The 23,144-nt window shown below is 40.8% G+C and overlaps 1 protein-coding gene across 1 annotated transcript in view; it reads right to left on the bottom strand.

Moving 5' to 3' along the window:
* Window positions 1-6,292: 6,292 nt before the first annotated feature.
* The window catches only part of SLC6A19 (solute carrier family 6 member 19), a 47,025-nt gene continuing 30,173 nt past the window's right edge, over window positions 6,293-23,144 (bottom strand). The window contains exons 6-12 of the mRNA XM_072605355.1: window positions 22,949-23,061; window positions 18,083-18,211; window positions 17,160-17,316; window positions 13,700-13,904; window positions 11,601-11,760; window positions 9,672-9,834; window positions 6,293-9,051 (exon numbers count right to left, since the gene is read on the bottom strand). Of these exons, the coding sequence (XP_072461456.1) occupies window positions 8,848-9,051; window positions 9,672-9,834; window positions 11,601-11,760; window positions 13,700-13,904; window positions 17,160-17,316; window positions 18,083-18,211; window positions 22,949-23,061 (1,131 nt within the window). The 3' untranslated portion in view covers window positions 6,293-8,847. The remainder of the gene's footprint in view (window positions 9,052-9,671; window positions 9,835-11,600; window positions 11,761-13,699; window positions 13,905-17,159; window positions 17,317-18,082; window positions 18,212-22,948; window positions 23,062-23,144) is intronic.

Below are 23,144 nucleotides of genomic sequence, written 5' to 3'. Positions count from 1 at the left end.
CCTGTTTGCCTCAGTTTCTTCATCTGTAAAATGAGCTGGAGCAGAAATTGGCAAACCCCTCCAGTATCTTTGCAAGGAAATCATCAAGAGTTGGAAACAACTCAACAACATCCAAACTCAAACAGTGATTTCTTGCCTTTTCTAAAAGAGGTAGAAGAGCCCATTGGTTTTATGTAAGCTAAAAGAACATAGATGAGCATTTCACATAGGCCAGGAGCTGGAGGGAGTGGAGGTTATGGTCAATCAGTGTTCCATGGAGACTACAAATTCCATAGAGTGGCCTCTAGCAACGGAGAGTATGACTCCAACACAGATAGAAGTGCAGTAGCATTACTAGAAGACATCAGACGTCCAGCAATGTCAGAGAAATGAACTTCCTGCCTACACATATGCTTTGGCCACATAGGTTCCTTAAGGTTGTATCGCTTCCTACATGTGCCAACCTGTCCACATACTCCCTACGTGTTTCCCTGCACATGCACATTTTTGCCAATGATGCTGTGTATACTTGTGGGAGAATGTACCTCAGGTTTAATGGGGAAATTGTTTGCTAATTGTTACCATGCCATTTCATAAGCAAAAGTCCAGAAATGGGACAAGATGGAATGAATGTAGGGGGATACTCTTCCCTTTACCTGGAAAAATCTCCTTCTTCCCTTTCTGCCTTTTAAATGCTTTTCATCCCCTAAAAACCAACTGTAATATTGTCTTTTCCACAAAATCTTTATTGATCTTCCCACTAGTCAAATTTCTAGCACCCCAGCTGCTCAGTATTCTTGCTTTGTTTCTTCTCTTGTGGTATCCAGGAGCTTTATCCCTTACCAGTCTTATTTTGTGTTCTTCTTTCATGGACTCTCCATTCCAGTGAAAATTGGACTACTAACTATTCCTTGAATGATCCTGCCTTTCCAGCCTTTCTCTATTCACTTCAACTCATTTCCTATGCCTGTAATGTACTCTTTTTACATATTGGCCTGTTGAAATCTTTCTCCTTCCTCCAGTGCCAGATCAAGTGATCGATAATAATATTCATCATCATCCTCTTCATCATCATCATGTCTAACATCTGAACAGCACTTATTATGTGCCAGACACTGTATCTTTACAAATATGTCCTCCTTTGAGCACGTTACAAATATGCCATTTCATTAAATGCCTGGAGAAAGACTGTAAACCATGTGGATGGGTCCACTAGAAATTTATTACATAATCTCAGCTAGATCCTTGTTGTAGTACAGCAATCCTTTCAAATTTTCTTTATTGATTCACTATCCCACTCACCATAATATCTTTTCATCCCCTCTCAAACCTCCCATGGCACCCTTGCACCCTTCCCCTCATTCTAACAGCACCTTCCCCTCATTCTAATGGCTTCACTCCCATCATATTTCACAGATAAAAAATGAGGCCATTCAAGGAGAGCTCTTTTTTCCTATTTTCTTTCTCATTTCACATTACTCAGATGCCTTCCTCCACCATCTTTGATCCCTGTCTCATAAGGTGGACCCTCCTTTTGACAAGGCCAACTCCTCTATGTGAAAGAACCTAAGGTGAGGAAGACCAAGTCTAAATCCAACCTCAGACATTTACTAGTTATGTGACCTTGGACAAGTTGCTTAATCTCTGTGTGTCTTAGTTTTCTGAACTGTAAAGTGGGGATCATAATAGCACCTACTGCACAGAGTTGTTGTGAGGATCAAATGAGATAACATTTGTAAAGTGACTGCACAATGACTGGTCAAACGTAGGTGCTTAATAAATGCCTGCTTGTTCCTTTCCCTTCCTCTTCCATACCCCATCCCATCTTCTCCAGAAGATTGCCCCAATACCATTCCTACTCTTTAATTTTCAGAGTCTCCCTACCTATCGGTTATATAAGTACATAGTTATTTTCACATTGTCTTCCCCATTGGAACATGGGCTCTTTGAAAGTAGAGGTTCTATTTTTTTTCCCTTTCTTTGCATCCTCAGCACTTACCATAATATCTAGTATACAGCACATACTTAATAAATTATTGTTGACAAATTGACTGAACCTGCTATTTGGGGGTTGCCCCGTGACCCCACATCTTGCTTCTTTCATGTGTCCAGTCCATCCTATTTTTAGATCATACATTTGCTTGAGAACAACTTCTCTTGGGCAATTTTTTGTTCATAATGCATTATAACCTGCTCAAAACCACTGTATTCCTCCTTTTTTTTTTTTTTTTTTTACAGATTGTATGTAGTGTTCCGTAGCTTGTAGTCATACAACATCACCAGAAAGAAGAATGGTTTGAAGAAGAAGAACCTATGGTTTAGGGAGAAACTTGGAATAATTAAAATCTCCAAAGGCTCTACAGCCCTTTCTCATCTTTCTGTCCAGTTCTGGACCCATCTTATCACATATGTATTGATGGACAAATTCTATTGGTTGTCCAGTCAACTGCATATAATAGGCTGCAAAATTGTCATCCTTTGTCACCACCATTACATCTAATTCAATAAATATGCAGTAAACTCATATTCTACATAAGGTCTCTCCACCAAAGTCCTACTCCAATGTCTCGCTGTGGTATAGAGGTGACTGTGGAGTTTTTAGGATTATGGCAGCAGAACACAAGGTTAGAGCTAAGCCAGAAAGACTTCAAGCAAAGTCCTGCTGAAGCACCATGTGATTGGCACCTGAGATTTGTCCTAGTCATGTTCAGATTATCATCAAAAGGTTTGCCACCAGGCAGTGATTTTTTTCCTTCTGTCTTTCACTCTCTTTCTGTTTCTGCTCTTTCTGTCTGTCTCTCTCACCTTATTAAACTATCTACTAAGGTATGGAAAGGTTGTGATCTGCATTGATAGAGGAAGTATCATCCTAGCACCAACACAGGGTCAGAAAATAGTAGGTGCTTAATCAATGCTTGTTCAATTGTGAAGTATTGAAGCCTACTTGAACCACTTGAAAACCAAGGATGCAAAGATTTTTAAAAAACATCATAGTTCCCTTTATAGCAGCCTTTTTTGTGGTGGCCAAAAACTGGAAATCAAGGGGATGCCCATCAATTGGGGAATGGATGAACAAGTTGTGGTATATGAATTAATGGAATACTATTGTGTTGTAAGAAATGACGAACAAAAGCAGACTTCAGAAAAACCTGGAAAGACTTATATGAACTGATACTGAGTGAAGTGAGCAGAATCAGGAGATCATTATACACAGTAACAGCCACAGTATTAGAGGACTGTTTCTAATAGACTTAGCCCTTCACAGCAATGTAAGGACCTAAAACATTGCCAAAGGACTCATGATGTAAAGTGCCATCCACATCCAGAGAAAGAACTATGGAGTCAGAATGCAGAATGAAGCAGACTATTCTCTCTTTTGTTATGTTTGGTTTTGTTTAGCTTTACTCATGCTTTCTTCCATTTTTAAAAAATTCTTCTATGCAACATGACTAATTTGAAAATGTGTTTAATAATAATGTATGTGTACAGCCCATATAAGATTGTGTCTTGGGGAGGGAAGGGAGAAGGAGGGGCAGAAAATTTCAAACTTGTGGAAGTGATTGTTGAAAATTGAAAACAAATAAATAAATAAATTTGAAGGAAAAAACCAACAAAACCAACAAAAAACCAGCATAGTCCTTGCCTTCTGGGAGCTTATAAAAACTTCACAGGAGCACTTTCATAGGAGGTAAACACAATCTCATTTTCATCAGCCTGAACGTCAACCCATGCTCCTAGGGCCATGGACCAGTCCCATCATTAGCAGAAAGAAAAACTTCCCAGAAGTCTCAGCTACAGTTTTTTTTAACTAAGATACAATTTTTTAAACATATTGCCACATTAGCCATGTTGTGAAAGAAGAATCAGCTCAAAAGGGGGAAATCATGAGAAAGAAAAAACAAAAAACAACAAAAGAAAGAGAAAGTAGTATGCTTTGATTTGTGTTCAGCTTCCACAATTCTTTCTCTGGATGTTTATAGCATTTTCCATCCTGAGTCTTTTGGAATTGTTTTAGATCATTGCATCACTTGGAAGACCTAAGTCTAACAAAGTTGGTCATCACATAATGTTGCTCAGCTAGACTTTCTGAGAACAATAAACATATGTTGTGGTTGGTTTTATAAGATAAGCATTGATCCAAATTTTTTCCTCAATGGTTAGGCACTCAAAAGATTTTGCTACTGCTTGTCACAGCCAACAGGGATCCATCTATGTGTCGATAGCACAACAGCAATGTGGAATGTGTATATGTTGGGGGGAGAAGGGAGAGAGAAAATATGCATGTCACCTGGGACTGGAAAATGGAATGCAGCAGGAAACCATATTTTTTGAGATTTCATTTTGGGCTGACCCCTTTTATCCACTGTTCCTCTAACCTTCATTTTTCAACTGTATTGGTTACATTTCCAAATTAACTAGGACATAGGGTGTACAGGAACATTAAAAAGTGTGTGCATGTGTGTTATAGATATGTGTTTGTGTGTGTGCATGTGTGTGGTAGAGTGAAAGACGGGGGGAAAAGAAGCTGAAAAAACAATGCTACATACCAGCTTGTAGTTTTCTGCAACAATTCTATTCGCTTTAAAAAGATTCAAGATCTTTTTCCAATTTTTTTTTTATATTCCACCTCCCCAAACCTGTCCCCACCCAGATCATCTCCGTCTATTTCCATGGCTCTCCATATCCCAGCCTAGAACAATATGGGTACCAGCTTTTATCAAATGTGCTCAGGCTGAGTTACACAATCCCACAGCTAGTTGAAAAGTGAAAGAATGAGCACAAATCAATTACTTGTTAACTTATTCCCTGTCAGCTCTTCTGGTATCACATAGATCATGTTTTAGAATATCCCATGTACAGATCTTCATGAAGATAAAGACATATAGACCTAGAGACCTAGAGACCTAGAAAAGATCTTAGAATTCCTCTCTAGGTGGCAGAGTGTGTCTGGAGTACTGCGTCTGGATATGAGTTCAAATCTGGCCTCAGTCACTTATTACTTCCAATGTGACCTGGGCAGGTCACTTAATCTCTGTTTATCTTGGTTTCCCCAACTATAAAATGGGGATGATAATAGCACCTACCTCTCAGGGTTGTTGGGAGGATGAAATGACATAATATTTGTAAGTCATTTAGCACAATGCCTGATACTTATATAAAATATATATAACACATATATTATATAATGTACAGTTATATAACATATAATTATATAATGTATAACATGGTGCATTTTACATATTTACATGTATATACACATATACACATCTATACTTGCATATATGTGCATGCATATATAAATATTTATTCCTCCCCTACTCCTCACTTCATCCAGGTCAACTCCCTCATTTTACAGATACCCAAGCCCAGAGATAAGCTAGAGATAAGCTTTGTTTTTGTTATTGTTGAGTGATTTCAGTTGTGTCCAAGTCTCTGTGACCCCATTTTAGCAGAGATACTGGAGTGGCTTGCCATTTCCTTCTCCAGCTCATTTTTTCAGATAAGAAACTGAGATAAACTGGGTTAAATGACCTGCCCAGGGTCACTCAGTTAGTAAGTGTCTGAGGCCAGATTTGAACTCATGAAGATGAGTCTTCCTGATTCTAGACCCAGTACTCTGTGCACTATGGCACCACCTAGCTGCCCTTAGAACAGAACAATCAGAATAGGGAAGGACCTTAGGTCTAGCATTATATGAGGATGGGTGAGAGAAAATGGTGACATTCAGCTTGGAGAAGACTTGGAGAGGGGGGTATGCTAGCTATCTCCAAGCTCTCATGGGAAAGAGGGGTTAGACTTGTTCTGTGGATCCATAAAGAAACCAGGAGCAAGGGGGACCAGTTGCAAGATGCAAATCTAGATTGGATGGTGGGAAAAGCTTCTTAATGACCAGGACCAGCCAGAAGTAGTGGTAAGTTTCCCTTCATTGGAGGTCTTCAAGTAGGATGATCACTTGTAGGTTTTGAAATAGTAGGAATTTTTTAAAAGTAGGGAACAGATTGGACTGGGTGGACATCGCAGTCTCTTCCAACTCTAAGTTCAGTAAATAAATGAGATAATACTTATAAAGCACTTTTAAAATCTTAAAGCTCCATATATATGCTAGACCATTACTACCTCTGTGAAGTGCCTTGCTCAAGTTCTCACACATAGTAAGGGTGAAAACCCAGGCATTTTCTATTACAGCTTAGAACAAGTTCTTTTTAGATCTATGGTCTGATTTCCTGTTGGTCTGCCATGTATCCTTTTAGGCCCCAACTTGATTTTATAACTGTCTGTTTTGCATTTAGAAAACTATATTTGGACAAATACATATTAAAGAATACTCATTTATTCAAACATATACATGTTTATGCATATAAAAGACAAGGTTTGACTTTTTGGTTTTCTTTTTACACATATACAAGAAAACAAGCATGTCATTTACAAATTTAGAAATATGCCAGGCTATAGCTCCAGTTTCATTATCTAGGCTACATCTGGTATGACTGGCAATCTTTAGCAGTGACAGCATTTAACTCCCCGGGAAATGATAATAATTAGCAAGGATGGATGTGCCAAGAATCGTCTAGATATTTCACATATAGTTTCTGAGAGCAGTAAGCATAGTGTACGTGTGGGTCCACTAGAGTAGCACCGGTTCCTCCTTTTTTTTTCTTTTTAAATCAATGGCAGGCCTAAAACCTTGGAGCAGAGCATTTAGAAAGTATCACTGAATCCACATGCATATGAGGAACTGGACACAGGCGGCATCAGGATGATGTAGGACAGGAGATCTGGATTTGAGCACTGGCTCTACCATTTACTAGCTGTGACCCTGGACAAAATATTTCACCTCTTTATGTCTCAGTCTCTTCATCTGCAAAATAAGAAGTTTGGACCAGTTGATCTCTAAAGGCCCTTCCAGGGTTGCCTGTCTAGAATTCTGTGGAGACTGAATAGTCTTGCCCCAAATTGCCATCATGGACATCTTTTCTTCTGTTAAAATTCACAAACCATACCATTAAAAAAACAACAATAACAAACAGTGTAATTTCTCCTTTAGGAACCACTGACCCTTGGAATGATGACTTAAAGAATTAATATCAGGTTTTTGAAATGTTGCCATGGCTGTTGGGATACACTATTATGGAAACTTTAAGTAACTGCTCACTAGCTCAGTGATGGAGATGGGAAATTTGAAGTGGTAAGAACCTTGGCTGCTACGTGATCTTTCACAAACCCTTCTCTACTTGATTTGGTGCCACCACCACCACCACCACCACAGCCACTTTGCCCATGGCTTTTATGAGCATAAATAGGGAAGCTACTCCAACTTCTCTCTAGCTTGCCTCCAATAAAGACATGGAAGACCCAGGAGAGAGAAGAAAGCTCCTAATGCCAGGTGTTGACAACTACACCCTTCCCAAATACTATGTTCCTGAACAGTGGATATTTTTAGATATTTCCACTTCATTTAAGCGGGTTCTAGATTTCTTGGGGAGTAAACTGATCTGGGCAGCTAGAATAAAAAGCAAATCGTTTGTCAAAATACCAGTCCACTTGGATACATATTGGGTGCCAATTTTAGAGAGAAAATGCATCCTATGAAGTCACTGAGAAAGTATGTCAGGTGTTCGCGGTACTATGTGGGTGGAGTTAGAAGCTGAGTTAGTCTATAACCCTTCTTTCTTCTAGAAGTAACTGACTACAAATTCACATTGAATGACTAATTACAAGCATGTTAATGTTCCCTTAGTCAAACTCTAAGGGCACATTCCTCCTTGCCTCCTGGGAAGGATGCATTACTTAATTGTTGATCTATTTGTGATAGCTAGCAGAGGTGATTAAGAGTAGTTAATGTCTAGTCAGTCAAAGGATTGTAAACAAACTCAGAAACTTTGGGGGGAGGTGGGGGAGGGGATAGTCAAAACAGCAAAATCTGCAGAAACACATCGGTAGAACTGTCAATCTCTGATTACTTCTAGTTAATGATCCTGGAATCAGAGTTCCAGGGCCACTCTTTCTGCAGAATATTTTTTCTGCAAGACAGGGTAGAAAATGGCTTCGATTTGTTCTGCTTGACAACTAGAAGCAATAGGCTGAAGATGGAGAAAGACATGCTTTGGCTTGATGTGAGGAAAAGCTTCCTAACAAGCAGACCTCTGCAAACATGGCGTTGACTGCCTCTGGAAGTAGTGAGTTCTCCCTCCCTGGATATCTCCAGAAGCAGAAGCGATAGAACCACTTATCCAGAATGTGGTTGAAGGAATCTCTGGTTCAGGATGGACTGGATGAGATGGTTTCAGAGGTCATGCTTGGGAATGCTGAGATTCTGTGATTCAGGGTCAAAGTTTCTCTGCAGGAAAAGTTTGCCACTGAAAATCTTACAGATGTTTTGCTATCAACGGGTACCTCCCACAAACAGAAAGGGGCACAGAATAGAGAATAGAGGTCTTGATTGGTTCCTCCCATCTCCCTAGCAGTCCACAAGCAAGTCAAATCCAGCAGTTTCAGCATCGTTACATTTCAGTCACTAGACATTTCAATGGAGTTCACCACAGGATATCACAATATACATGGCTATGATTTGGTATCCCCAGAACCTAGTACAATGCCTGGTTTTGAGCAAGCATTTAATAAATGCTGGTCAGATTAAATTGAGCAGTGGCAAGCCCTTCTGTTCCTAGCATGGAGAGGCCCCCAGTTTGTAAAGCACACAAGAATCCACACTGGTCACACAGACTACAGTGTTTGCTTGGAGGCTCCCTCCCAGAAAAGTAGATGCCACGAGGGTCTAGTCATTCCAATGGGCCTGGCTACCGCTTTTTTTCTTTTCCCTTTCCAATCAAGAACCTGTTCCCACTTCCCCAGGAAGCACGCTGAAGCTTAATTCTTTACGTCTCCATTTACAGACGGAACAGAATAGGCACTGATGAGGACTTGCTGGTCGTGCTTCTTCTGACAGCAACTTCTGATGAACTTGTAGAGGGCGAAGAAGGGGATGACGAGGCATGGGGTTCCAGCCACAAACACCACAACAGCATAGACCCAGCCAGGAGAGTCCTTTTTTTCTAATTTAGGAAAATTTTCCTGGGGAGGTAAACACAATCCATGGTCAAGCCAGACAATTATACTCATGATACAATAAATTCCACAACTGGACTTTCCAAAATTAAAAATGGGGAGGAAAGGACCCAAACTCCCTTCCCCCACTCTTTGCTCTGCCCCTCCTTTCTTCTCCTCCTAGGTGTTACTGAATCAGGAGAGAGAGAGAGAGAGAGAGAGAGAGAGAGAGAGAGAGAGAGAGAGAGAGAGAGAGAGAGAGAGAGAGAGAGAGAGAGAGAGAGAGAAAGAGAGAGAGAGAGAGACAAACAGACAGAGACAGAGAGAGAAAGAGAGACAGAGACAGAGAGAGACAGAAACAGAGAGACACAGAGACACAGACAGAAAGAGACACAGAGAGAGACAGAGACAGAGAGAGACAGAGACAGAGAGAAAAAGAGAGACAGAGAGATAGAGAGAGACAGAAACAGACAGAAACAGAGAGACAGAGAGACACAGAGAGAGAAAGAGACAGAGAGAGAGACAGAGAGACAGAGAGGGACGCCTCCCTTCATATGCAATGGGCTTGCTTCCCTAGGGCCCAGCCTTTGGGCAGTCTATGGGGCTTTCCCCAACAAGTCAGCACAGGTATATTTCTAGGTACTTACATATTCAGGGTTCCAGACGCTGTATGTCAGCTTCTCATTGACAGTGATCACCAAATAAAATAGTAATATAACTAACATGATGAGGGGACTGACTACCCTCCAGGTAATTTGCCAGAAGATATTTGGCTTGTGACCAATCATAAACTTAATATCCTTATTAAACCTAGAAATAAAGATGGAGAGGAGAAAATGACCTCATTGACAAAATAAAATGAAAAACCATCTTTGTCCTTAAGGGGCTAATATTCTACTGAGTTTGGATAATATAAGTGAGGTTTTCTTTAAGTGGGGCAACCCTTTACTGACGGCGTAGACCTTCATTACAACACAGCTTTAATGTAGGTCCATCAGTAAAAGAAAGTCTCAGCCCTGTCTATCTGTTGAAACCCCTCAGCATCCAATGTAGAAATCATCTACCCCTGATGTCTTTTGTCATTACTCAGGAAGACCTTAGTTCAAGTCCTGCTTTAGATGCTTATCTAGCTGGGTGACCTTGGATAAGTCCCTTAACCTCTATTTGCCTCAGTTTCCTCATCTCTAAAAGGGGAATGATAATAATAGCACCTATCTTCCAGGGTTGTGAGGAACAAAGGACAAATGTGAGGAATGATATTTGTAAATTACAATATTAGTAAACCATTTAACATGGTGCCTGGCACACAGTACACACTTCAATGCTTTTTCTTTTCCTCCCCCACCCCTTTCATTCAGAAGTGTCTTATCTCTCCTCAGATTTCCCTTAGCATTTAGCTTATACTGTTTGCAGGACTTACTGTATTCTACTTTGTTTTGAACGTGTCATCGTACATTGTACATTTTTCAATGTAATATATAATATACAATTCCTCCCACTAGAAGCCTCTTAGAATCAGGAAATATATATATTGGATACCTTTCAGTATGCAAAGCCTGCAAAACAGTGCCTTCAACATGGAAGGTAGTACTGATGGGGATGGGGTCTGAACCCCTAAAAGAAAAGACCACATCTCTGGAATCTGGACCCCAAAAAGGAAAAGCCTTTCCCACGAGGCCCAGGTCCTGGGTATTTGCCTGGGGTAACTGGCCCTTCCTAGTTAATTAACTCCACTGCCTCAACCTCTGGAATCCTTAGCTTCCTTCAAGGTTTCTCTCAAGTGCCACCCCCTACCAGAGGTCTTTCCTGACCCACCCCATTGTTAGTACTCTCTAGCCACCCTCCCTATTGACTCTATGCATTTTCTACTTCTTTATCTGTATACATGTTATCTCTTCCTTGGAGAATGTAAATTCTGGTTTTATTTTTGTCTTATCTCTAGTGTCTAGCCTGGTGTCTGGCACAGAGGGCGTCCATAAATATTTCTTGAATTGTTGAATTTTATTTTAGAGATTTCTGTCTCTTAAACTCCTTAAATTTGTGAGTGAACTCAACACATTTGTAGACTCATAGGCATTGAATGTCCTTGGGAATTTACTTCATTTTTCTAATTTGACTTTAATTTAAAACAGAAATTCTTAACCTGGGGTCTGTGAACTTTTTTTAAAAAATAATTTTGATAACTATATTTTACTCTAATTGGTTTCCTTTCTAATCCTATATATTTTACATTTTGCATTTTAAAACATCATTCTGGGAAGGAGTCCATAGGTTTCAGCAGACTATTAGAAGGGTCCATACCACACACACACACACACACACACACACACACACACACACACACACACACACACACACACACACACACACACACAAAAGATGAAAAACCTTGGATCCCAAGTTTTCATGTGAGTTCCACTGGGCTCTCATACACAGATGGTATTGTGATTCTGGCATTATCCACCAGGGAGCAGGCTGGCCATGCTTGTGATTTCATTCTCTTGCTCTAATTCTCTTACATATTTTTAAATCTGGCTCTTCTAAATCTCTCTCGGAAGCTCCCTTTTATTTCCTACCTGTCTATTCCGTAAACGTAAACGACCGAAAACATCTCACAAAAGGCAATGACGAGGAGGGGGATGGATCCAGCATAAGAATCAAACAGAGAGAGCCAGTACTGTCCAGAGTTCAAAGTATAAATAAAGGCAAGGAGGTACGTCCCCAAACAAATCAGACCTGCAGTGCGAACAAAGAACAGGTCAATAGGTTATCTTAGAGAAGTCAAACAGAATGAAATTCCAGGCCAGCTCAGACAGCAGGCTTCAGATAACTTGGGGCTTAAGATGACAGCCATGAAGTTGCTGATTTTGTTTTACCTAAGATGATCCTCTCTCTGCCTTCCATCTGAGAAGAACGTTATAAATTAGGTTTGTTGAGAAGAACATTTTGTGAGCCACTCTCGAGGGCAATGAATCTGGGACTGGGGATGTCTGCTCCTTTGTGAATGGATTTAAGACAGAATAACTCCTCCCAGATAAAACCAGGTGTAAACATTGGCTACACAAGTGGAACAACTTCATCCCCAAGCAGGCCCACCTTAGACCATGTGATCACAAGGGACCATGGGTGCAAAATATTTTGTAGACCTTGATGTGATCTATATGTCAACCATTACTGTTATTATTATTGTCTAAAACTGTGATTTCATTGGACCAGGGAACTCTTTCTACCAAGGCATGTCAGCCTAGTTTTACAATTTGTATTCTTAGAGGGTTGCCTGGGAGGAGAGAGGTTAAGGGATCTCTCTAGGGTCACACAGCCTGTATCTATAAGAGGTGGGATTTGAATTCAGCTCTTCTAACTGACTGAGGCCAGTTCGTGGATCTCCTATGCTCTTCCCTTCTGGGCTGTACTTCTGACTCTATATTTTACCATGTAACTCAGAGGCCTTCTCACTGTGGAGATTCTCTCAGGATCTAGGACCTTTTTACCCTGGAACAGCCATCTGCCATGCAGTCCGCTTCTCCCCTTGTGAGCTCTATACAGGGGTCAGTGAGGCTCCATTCTGAGGATGGGTTTGAGCTGGCCTTGCTTTATTCCCCTCCCCAGCTCCCATCTGTCTCTCTGGGTTTTCTAGCTCTCCTCCTTTCCCCCTTTTCACCTCCCTTTTAGGAGTGGTCTTTCCCCATTAGAAACTAAGTGCTTGAGAGCCGGGACTGTGTCATTCTTTTTGACTTTCTTTGTATCCTCAGGGTTTAGTGCAGTGCCAGGTAAATAGTAAGCTCTTAATAAATGCTTCTTGATTAGACTATTATTATTAATAATAAACTTCCATTTATATGGCTGATGTCTGTGTGAAAATGGGGACTTTGAATTATCATTCATATTTTATTGAAAAGGAATCCTGGAGTGAATCCTTGGACACAACATAGGAACCTTTGGTGATGCATGCAGATAGTAAGCTTTTAGTTTTATCTGTTTGGTAAGTACAATTTTTCATAGGGGAAGCCAGGTGGTGCAGTAGATAGAGTGCCCAGGCTGGAATCAGGAAGATTCATCTCCCTGAGTTCAAATCCAGCCTCAGACACTTACTAGCTATATGACCCTGGGGCAAGTCACTTAATCCTATTTACCTCAGTTTCCTCATCTATAAAATGAGTTGGAAAAGGCCATGGTAAACCACTCCAGTACTTTTGCCAAGAAAACTCAAAAGGAATCACAAAGAGTCAGATATGCCTGAAAAATGACCCAACATCAACAATTGGTATAGGTTGGGTGTTTTGTTTTAAAGATAGGAGCATCTTAACAAGTGAAGAAACCCATTATAATGCAAACGTTGTATATAACAGGGCATAGATAAGAGCTAAAAGACCAGAGTCCTGTCTCTGACACAGTCTGACTGTGTGACACCAGTCAAGACCCTTGACCTCCCAGGGCTCTAAGCAGCTCTCTAGGACTATTCGTTGCAGAGAAGGTGCTGAACTGAATTGGTAGAAGAAATTCCTTTACCTGGGAGTTGCCTATACCAATGACATCCCAGATTTGGTCCTTTTCCCCTGGGATATGACAGTGAGCTGGTCCATTACAAGTGTTTGGCTTGTCCCACCAACAGGAGCACTATAAAGGATCCCACTAGAGATGATTCTGCTAATGGACATTTAGAGATGGTGAGTACCTGTTAGAAGTTCCTTAGGGCATTTTTCAGGGAGGACCTTGAGGTCCAACAGGGGAACAACTACACCCTCCATATTTCCAAACATAGATGATAAGCCCAAACAGAACAGCATTATGAAGAAGAGGACGGACCACAGAGGGGCAAGTGGCATTTTGGTGATGGCTTCAGTGAAGACAATGAAGGCTAAACCAGTTCCTTCTACTCCCTGTAGGACAAAAAGATTTATATAGTAAGGAACAGTTCATTTTATTAGGCATATGTCAATCATACAATGATTTGAGTCTCCTGAAACACCAGAGCTGTTCTCCTTTTCTTACCTAACTTCTCTTTCTCCAACTCCTCAAATCCTTGAAATAAAATCTTTACTATAGATATTCTAGAGATAAACTGATCTTGAATCAAACACAAGTTTATATATTTCTGTATTTTTCCTTTGTATGGTTTCAATATGGCAAGGAGTAGAGTGAAATTTTGGTAAAATACAATTAATTTGATCCATGCCTAGGACTGAGGATGCTCCCTCACACAAGGACTCCAGAAAGCTGTCGTTAACTCATGGCCCTCTATGGGTCACCATCTAACTCCAAACCATAGCTCCTGGGTCCTCATCTATGTTCTTGCTTTTATTAATTAGTCTGCCAGAAGACACATTAGTTAACGAACAAAAACAATTTAATTAAACAATGTAGCAAGTCAAACTACAGGAAACGATCCCTCCAAGACCCCAACATGGGCTACATCATCCCATAGATTGCCTTGCCATTGGTAGAGAACGGCACACATATGAGAACATGTGCAACTTGGGAATGTACAAAAAGGAAACATGGAAAAGAAATACACCATAGGGAACATGTATGAAAATTCACATACCCGAAACTTGTGTTTTCTGATCAAGTGCATGTACTTTTCATGTATATGAAAATCACAAACTAGGCAATTTAGGACTCAGGTTTTGTTTTTTTTTTTCAGTTTTAAATTTTTTAAATTAATTTTTCCTTTCTGTGTCTCAACATGCATCTAATTAATCAGATAATGGCTGCCTCTCCATCATGCCTGGTCTATTCATTTCCTTTGTATTGTTATGGCATTCTTCTAGAAAGTTAAGTCTAGGATCATTGAGTTGAAAAGAATCTTGGAGATATTTTGGGATAACCACCTCCTTCAGAAAGAAATTGAAACCCTGAGACAACTTGCCTCAGGCTGACCCGGTAATAAGTGGTAAAACCAGGATTTAGAAACAAGCCTTCTAATTCTGAGTCCTGTGCTCTTTCCACCATGTCACACTGTGGCTCTAATAAATCATTCGATATACCTTCTATTTACTGATTATAATCTGCTCCCAGACTATTCCCCATCCCCTAATCTTTATAGTTTGTCAAAACTATGTGGTTCAAGTTTGCAAAAGTTTTTATTAGTTCTACTGCTATGTGTATTAAAAACTGGGATAGAAGTGAAATGATTTGAAAGTCATAAAATAATATTGAAACAAGATTAAATCTTTGTCAGCAGAACATGAATCATCAAAACATACCAATTAAATGACATATTCCGTGCCTCCCAGTCAATGGTTTAGAGCAGTGCTACCTCTGTATACTCACGTTCTATAAAATAGACATGATACAATGATAATCCCTGATGTTCTGTACTGATAGATAAGGGATCATTGGTGAACTGTTCAATGTTCATTCATGAACCACCTTCTTCCTGCCCTTGGACCAATAACTCTTAACTTTTGTTATTCTAGGGGCTGGAAGCAGGAAGAGGAAGGAAGGTTTTGGTTGAACCTGGGCTTTGAGCAGAGCTCAGTGGCTCCCAGAAATGACTTTGTGGAATTTATCAGGAATGATCCTAGAGAGCTGAGCTGCTGACGTGCACAAAATACATCATTTTAAGACAACATCTCTTTTAACAGGCTCATGATAATGTTATACTAAGTCCCAATGTCACAACAATGAACCTGTCAGTTACCAAGCATTTGTGAGGTACGTATTATGTGCCAGGCCCTGTGCTAAGTGCTAAGCATACAAAGAAAGGCAAAAATCAGTCTTTACCCTCAAAGGGTTCCCATTTCAACATATGATACGAAACTTAGAAGTCACCGATAACTGTTAGAGCTGGAGTGGACCATAAAAATCATACAGGCCAGTTCTCTGATTGTATAGATAAAAAACAAATTAGATGACTTGTCCCAAAGTCACGCAATTATTGGGAGAGGTGGGACGGAAACCAAGGCTTCCTGAAAGTTAAGCTCCTCTCTACAAAAAGGCTCTTTTTCTTTTCTGGAAGCAATCTGGGTTAAGTGACTTGCCTAGGGTCAAACAGCTAGTAAGTGTCTGAGGTTGGATTTGGACTCAGGTCCTCCTGACTCCAGGACTGGAGCTCTATTCACTGCACCACCTAACTACTCCCAAAAGATTCTTTGTGAAATATGTTGAGGACTCCAAGAAGGAATGGGTCAGCAATCAAAATTGTCCTGGTGTTTTTTCTATCCTGAATTTTTGCTTTGAAATGTGGGTGAAATTAGTCAGACAGAGAAATGGAAACTCAGACTGGGGAGACACAGGGAACAATTGTGTTTTCTGTTCTCTTGTGACCAGCCTTCCCTCTTCTTTCACTGTGTAGAAAGTTGATAGACATCTGATTGACAGTTAGGTGGCACCATAGCACATAAGGTACTAAACCTGGAGTCAGAAAGACCTGAGTTCAAATTGGACCTCAGACACTTATTAGTTGCATGACCCTGGGCAAATCACTTAACTCCTGTTTGCTTCAGTTTCCTCATCTGAAAGATGAGGCTGATAATAATACTGATCTTCCAGGGTTGTGAAGATCGAATGAGATAATAAATGTGAAATGCTAAGCACATTGCCTGGCCCACAGTAAATTTTATATCCATGTTAGCTACTGTTGTTATTATTACTAATTATAAAAGTTCATTGGATCATTGCCTCAAAGCCAGAAGGAGTCTTAAAGTTTATTTAACCTACGTCACTCAATTGATAGATGAGGAAACTGAGACCCTGAGAATTTAAGTGATTTGCTCAGATCCTACAGTAATAAGTGGCAGAACAAGAGTTGAAGCCAAATCCTCTGATTCCAAACACAATGTTTTTTCCATTGTCTCATAGGTGTCTCCCTTAGAGAAAAGGGTAGAGAGTTGACAGTCCTATGTCCAGATCTACTTCTGCATTCTTCCTTTCTCTAGCTAACTCTCTAACTATCCACTTCCAAGTGCTCCTGTAGGATTGGCTGTTTGTTCTTAGTAGACTTCCATATTTCAGGTTTAAGGGCCTCATCCTTTCCTTCGATGGGATAGAAATAGGGTCAGAAGAGGGAGAAGCTAGTGTTCATGAGGATACCTAGCTCCAGGTTCCCAACCCATCTGAGCCTTTCACTGCTTTGCATACACAGTGAAGTGTGCAAAGCGAAAGGCAGAGTGCAAACTGGAATATTCACTTACTTCTGATAGAAAAGAATTGATGTCACACGTCTGAAAAGTCAACTGTGCAAAGGCAGCGGGGTAAGTTGCATTATACCAAGCTTTCATGGCCTCAAAGTTGTCCTCTGTGACATTACCTTCAGGCAGATCAAATGCATTGGTCAAGGTCAGGATGTTTCTAGAAAGAGGGATACAAACCAGGGGAAATTAATAAGCACAATGGTCCCAGAAAATATTAGTACCTTTAATGAAGTCCAACTGCAGACACACAAAATAGCTATAAAAAAACCCTAAATTACTAGGTCCTCAAAAGTATACTTGGGTCAATAAAAGTACATATACTTAGTAGGATATAATATGCTAGCTATATAAATGCACTTACTAGTATTCTTAGTATATAGCATCTTAGTTCAGTCTTTTTCAGCCATGTCCAACTCTTCATGACCCCATTTTTTTTCTTGGCAAAGATACTGGAGTGTTTTGCAGTTTCCTTCTCTAGCTCATTTTTACAGGTGAGAGACACTGAGGCAAACAAGGTTAAGTGATTTGCCCAGGGTCATACAGCTAGTAAAGTATCTGAGGCCAGATTTGAACTCAGAAAGATGAGTCTTCCAGATTTCAGACCTGGTCCTCTATGCACTATGGCACCATCTAGCTGCCACACAATATCCTAGTCTAGGATCCCCACTACTCTAGAGGGTTATCTTACAGATTGTAGAGGCCGATTCCCCTTGCTTTACAGAAAAGGAAACTGAGGCCAAGAGATTTTAAATGACCTGGCCAGGGTCATGAAGTCAAGAAGTATCTGAGGTTCCATTTAAGCACATGTTCCTAGTTTCAAGTCCCACTCCCCATTCACTAAAGAGCATACTGCAAGTGCCTCTATCACTGTATATAACATAATACATAGTCCTCCAAATGCTAGAAACCTTGAGACGACTTACTGACTGAAGCAGTCGTCATATCTCTCTGTGGCCCGGAACCCAATGATGGAATAGATCACAGTTGCTGCATAGACAGAGGTGAAGCCGTTGATCACCGAAACAATCACAGAATCCATCTCACAGTTGTTGCTATGGATCAAGAAACAAATGTCAGCACAGATGCGACCTCTGGCCAACAGCCTGGCAAGTCTGTTTGCACGACAATCACGCACATCTGCCTAATGATTTAAAGTCCACCACAGTACTTACTAGACGCTCCCCTATCTGCAACATGTCTAGGGAGGCAGTTGGGATCCCAGTTCTGGTCCTTATTAGCATATACCTGTGTGACCTTAGGCAAGCTGCTCAGACTCTCTGGGCTTCTATCTCATTATCTTTAAAATGAGGGGTTACATTAGATGACTTCCAGGTTCTCTTGTGCCCTCATCCTGACATGAGCATTATTGGCCCTGTTTTATAGAGGAAGAACTCAAAGCGCAGAGATGTATCCGAGGTCACACAACTAGCAAACGGCATGGATAAGACTTACATTTTTATTGACTCTCAATCCAGGGTCTTTCTGCAACATTACACACTCTGCTCTCTGTGCTGGGACCTCTGGGTTAGCTTGAAACTAATGCAACTTTGAGAACCTCTAGTCCCACCCTCCTCCCCTCCTGACAGAGCAAGCCTTTGGAAGCTCTTTCTGGGTGCTGCTCTATTGATTAGCCTGTCCAAAGCTGAAATCATCAGCCATTTGTTCACTGAAAGCCTTTCCCCCATCCATTATCACTTTCCCTATCCCTGGCTTGCATTTGACCCTTGGACTTGGGCCTTCAACTGCCATGGATGCCCCATCGAAGTCTGCAGCTAAGGTTTGTCACATCCCCTGAGACTTTCTTGTCATTTTTCTCAGATGCTCCTAACTTCCCCATGTAGAGATTTTGCTTCAAGAACACTTGGAGTGAGCAGGAATGACTGATAGAAAGACCTGGGGTAGGGGTGTATTGTAGCCAGGCCAAACCAGCTCTTCAGAAAACCTTACAAAGTTGATTGTTAAATTTTCATTGACACCTAGGAAATTGGCAAAACCTACAAATGAGGGCTTGCTTTATTATTCTGCTGATTGTCTAGACTTAAGAGAGTAATAGAAAAATCGTTAATAATGGAGTTGAAATTTAAACGTGTCTTGTGGTACAGATTTTTTCCTCAAGCAACCAGTTGTTAAACATTTACTAGCACATCAATGAAAGGGCTACTGAAGGGGCCAGGCAAGCAGGGGCAGAATGGTAAGGAACTGGAGGAAAGCAGAACCATTTTATTTGGCAATGTCTCCTTGAACAAGACCAAGTTGGCATCATTAATAAGTCCAGGTGAAGTATCATAAATTTGGGGCTTAGTGGCTTCTATTTAGAACTCAGCCTCATTGAACTCCTCATGCTAGAAAGGTAGAAGGAAGGGTGGTTGTGATGAACTAAGTGTATATGACAAGTCATGGAGTCAAACATGCTATATCTCCCTGAGATCCCTTTATCACCTAATCAAATGAATCCAAAAGTCTTCTGATCAGTTCAGGAACACAGAATGAATACTGTACTGAGCATGGTACTGTACTGTACAGTACTGAGAAGATGGGACAGGTAATGTCTGACTAGGAGGGAACGTCTCATACATCATTTACATCACGTTCCCAGTTATTAGAATTATTAAAGACCTTGTTACTCAGTTGTTTTCAGTTGTTTCTGACTCTGTGACCCCATTTGGGGTTTTCTTGGCAAAGATACTGGAGTGGTTTGCCATTTCCTTCTCCAGTTCATTTTACAGATGAGGAAACTGAAGCAAACAGGGTTAAATGACTTGCCCAGGGTCATACAGCTAGACCTGAAAGAAGATCTACTCGACCCGCTTTCCTTTGCAGATGAGAAAATTGAAAAACATTGAGTGTACATGGTTTGAATACAGGACCCACATGGATCCAGAGGAGAGATTGAGGCTGGTGACTCTATACAGTCTTCCTTCACTTAAATCCAATTCACTTGCAAGTCATGACATCACCTTCCTGATGTCAAAGTCCTCTTTGAGAAGAAGGACAGTCACATGTCTCAGTGGCAGAGCCACGGACAGATCGATTGTACCCTGAATCTTAGTCAAGTGCTCTTCTCACCATACTGGGATAGCTACCCCAGAGAGAAAAGCTGGGCCAGTAGAAATGAGTAGACAAACGGTCCCTTAAGTAAATGCTTCTTGTCTCTTACTGAGCATTTGATTGTGAGCTCCGAGGGCCTCTGAAGGCTCCTGGATTACAATGAAGAATTTTAGTGTCTGGCTCATTCTAACCACAAAATCAGATTTACAACTATAAGGGATCTCCGAGATTATCTCTCCCAATCCCCTCATTCTACAGATAAGGAAACTGAGGTCCAGATAGATTATGTAACTTTAATATGATATTCAGAAGCTTACACCTGGAAATGTTCATGTGTTTTGACATTTGTTAAATTCATAATATAAAAGAAAAAAGTTTAAAAGGAAATAAAACTTCATGTTTAAATGTGTCCTATTTAAGCAGAATAAAAGCAAGGAGCATTAGACCCAGGAGACACACATTCAATTTTAGTAACTGGTGGGTTTCCAATATGCCTGCAGCAGTCTTAGACCCTAATTAAAGATCTGAATTAGAAAGTTGGCACTAGGGAGTCATTTAAAGGTCACCTAGAGCAGACCTGTTATTTTACAAGTGAGGAATGGAAGCCCAGGGAGAGGAAGTCATTTATTTAAAGTTCCACAATAAGTTAATAGCAGAGCTGAGACAAAACCCCAGGTATCCAGAATGGCAGTCTAATACTCTCTGGACCATTCCCAAGCTACGGAGTAATCTCCAACCCCTTCTGTGTGGGTGGATCAGGAATCTGGAGCTACAAGGAACCTTAGAGCTCTTGTTAAGCAACTTTGTTGTTTTAACCCTAGGTGGACCTTTCTCTGGCTCTCTTGCACCTTCTCTGACTCCAGGTGGGGCAGTGCAGAGAGTGCTGGGCCTGGAGTCAGGAAGACCTGAGTTCAAATGTGACCTCAGAAACATACTAGCTGCGTGACCCTGAGCGAGTCACTTAACCCTGTTTGCCTCAATGTCCTCATCTGTAAAATGGGGATGATAATAGCATTTACCTCCCAAGGTTATTGTGAGGAGGAGCAAGTGAGGTGATAATTGTAAAGCGCTACCATGAGTTTCTAATCTAGTTAGGGATATAACACATATGAAAAGTTACATAAGACAATGGTGGATGTCACAGGATAACATGTGACTCATTGTCAATGGTTCAGGCAATTAATGAAGACCTTCAGTTTCAATAGGGAGACCCTTGAGGCTAGTGAAATCTGAGAAAGTTTCTTTGAGCAATAATAATATGAATGAATGAATGGATGAATGAGTGACTAACCACTATATAGCACTTTAAGGTTTGCAAAGTGCTTAACATATATTATCTCACTTGACCCACATGAGGATGAGAAAACAGGCTTCAGGATAAGGTAGGATGGAGAAGAATAGGGAGGCTGGCCCGGCTAGGAGAAAGGATAGAGGTATGGAGAAAGGGAGTAAACAGATCACTTTGGCTGAAGCTGAAGGTTCTTTCAATGGCTTCGAAAGGGAGACAGTTGGAAAAGTTTCCTTTACAGCTTGCCTTGGACTCCATCTTTTCTGTAGTCCACAGCTGGGTTTTCCTGGTTGACCATGCTCTGTCTCCTTCCTCAAACATTCTTATCACACTTTGTTTGGACTCTCCTTTGTCCTCATCCTGTCTTCCCTTTAACCACACTTATATACCCCCTGGCCACATTCGTTTGGCCAACTCCTCACTTCCCTACCACCACCACCCAAGAGAACAAGGGTTTCTTGAGGAATGTTTCATTTTTGTCTTTCAATCACACAACTACCACAATATCTTGCATGTAGTAGGCACTTAAATGTTTTCAAACCAAACTAAAGGAATATGGGGATTAGATTACAGAGGAACATGAATTCCAGCTTGTGGAGAGGGGAGCCATTAAAAGTTTGTTGGGGGTGCATGTGACGTGATCAGAGCCATGTTTTAGGAAGGTTAGCCTTGGCAGCCATGAACAAAACAATTTATGGGCATGGAGAATAGAGGTAGAACGGGCAGATTACAGGCTACTACAATCATTTGGGCTTGAGATAATGGGAGTCTGACCTAGACCAGTAGAAATGAAAAGTACAGATATGAGAAACATGGGGAAGAAAGACGAAGCAATGGTTTTCCACTGATTAGATTTTATGGGAAAGGGAGATGGAGGATAGATGTTGAGAATAAACCATTGATGTCTGCTTACTAAAGCAGATCCCCTGAAGAGCTCCACTAGGCAATTTTTTCTTTATTTTGTATATACTAATATCAAGGTATCAAAAGTTGCATTATTCTACATCCTTGTATAGTTAGATTATGGGGGGGAGGGAACCTGCAGCCTCGAGGCCACACGTGGCCCTCTAGGAATCCAAATTCATTTCATCAAAAGGTTACTTTTGAGGACCTAGAGGGTCACATGTGGCTTTGGGGTCACATGTGACTTCGAGGCCACAGGTTCCCTACCCCTGGTGGAAGAATCTCCTCCAGTTCCCTCACATAGTAGGGTTTTTACTAAACTAATAATTTGTGAAACATTCATACTTTTTAAAGGGCTTTCATATACATTCCTTCTTCTCCTCTTACTAATAAACACCTTGAGGTAGGTATATATAATTCTTATTATCTCTGTTTTTCACAGAGAGAAACTGAGGCTGAGAGTGTTTAACTAATTTGTCCAAGGCTTCTTTCCAGCTGACCTCTCAGACCTGGAACCAAATATCACTTTTCCTTTGTGTCAGATACCTACTGCACAGAATTGTAACTGGAGAAGGAAATGAGGCCTCCAAAGGCCAGAGAGAATGAGTAGAACACCTGGGCACCAGCATCCAACCAGGTGGATGGATTAGCCAGTTCTGTGACCTGTGGAGTCAAATAAAAAAAAGAATTAATCCTGTCCTGTGTTCCCAAAGTGAGCTATATTACCCCCCCCCAGGGAGGGGGGC

This window comes from Notamacropus eugenii, chromosome 4 (genome assembly GCF_028372415.1).
Source record: "Notamacropus eugenii isolate mMacEug1 chromosome 4, mMacEug1.pri_v2, whole genome shotgun sequence".
Taxonomy (NCBI): Eukaryota; Metazoa; Chordata; class Mammalia; order Diprotodontia; family Macropodidae; genus Notamacropus; species Notamacropus eugenii.
Note: the sequence above shows the minus strand (reverse complement) of the source record. Positions and strands in the feature narration are given on the sequence as shown.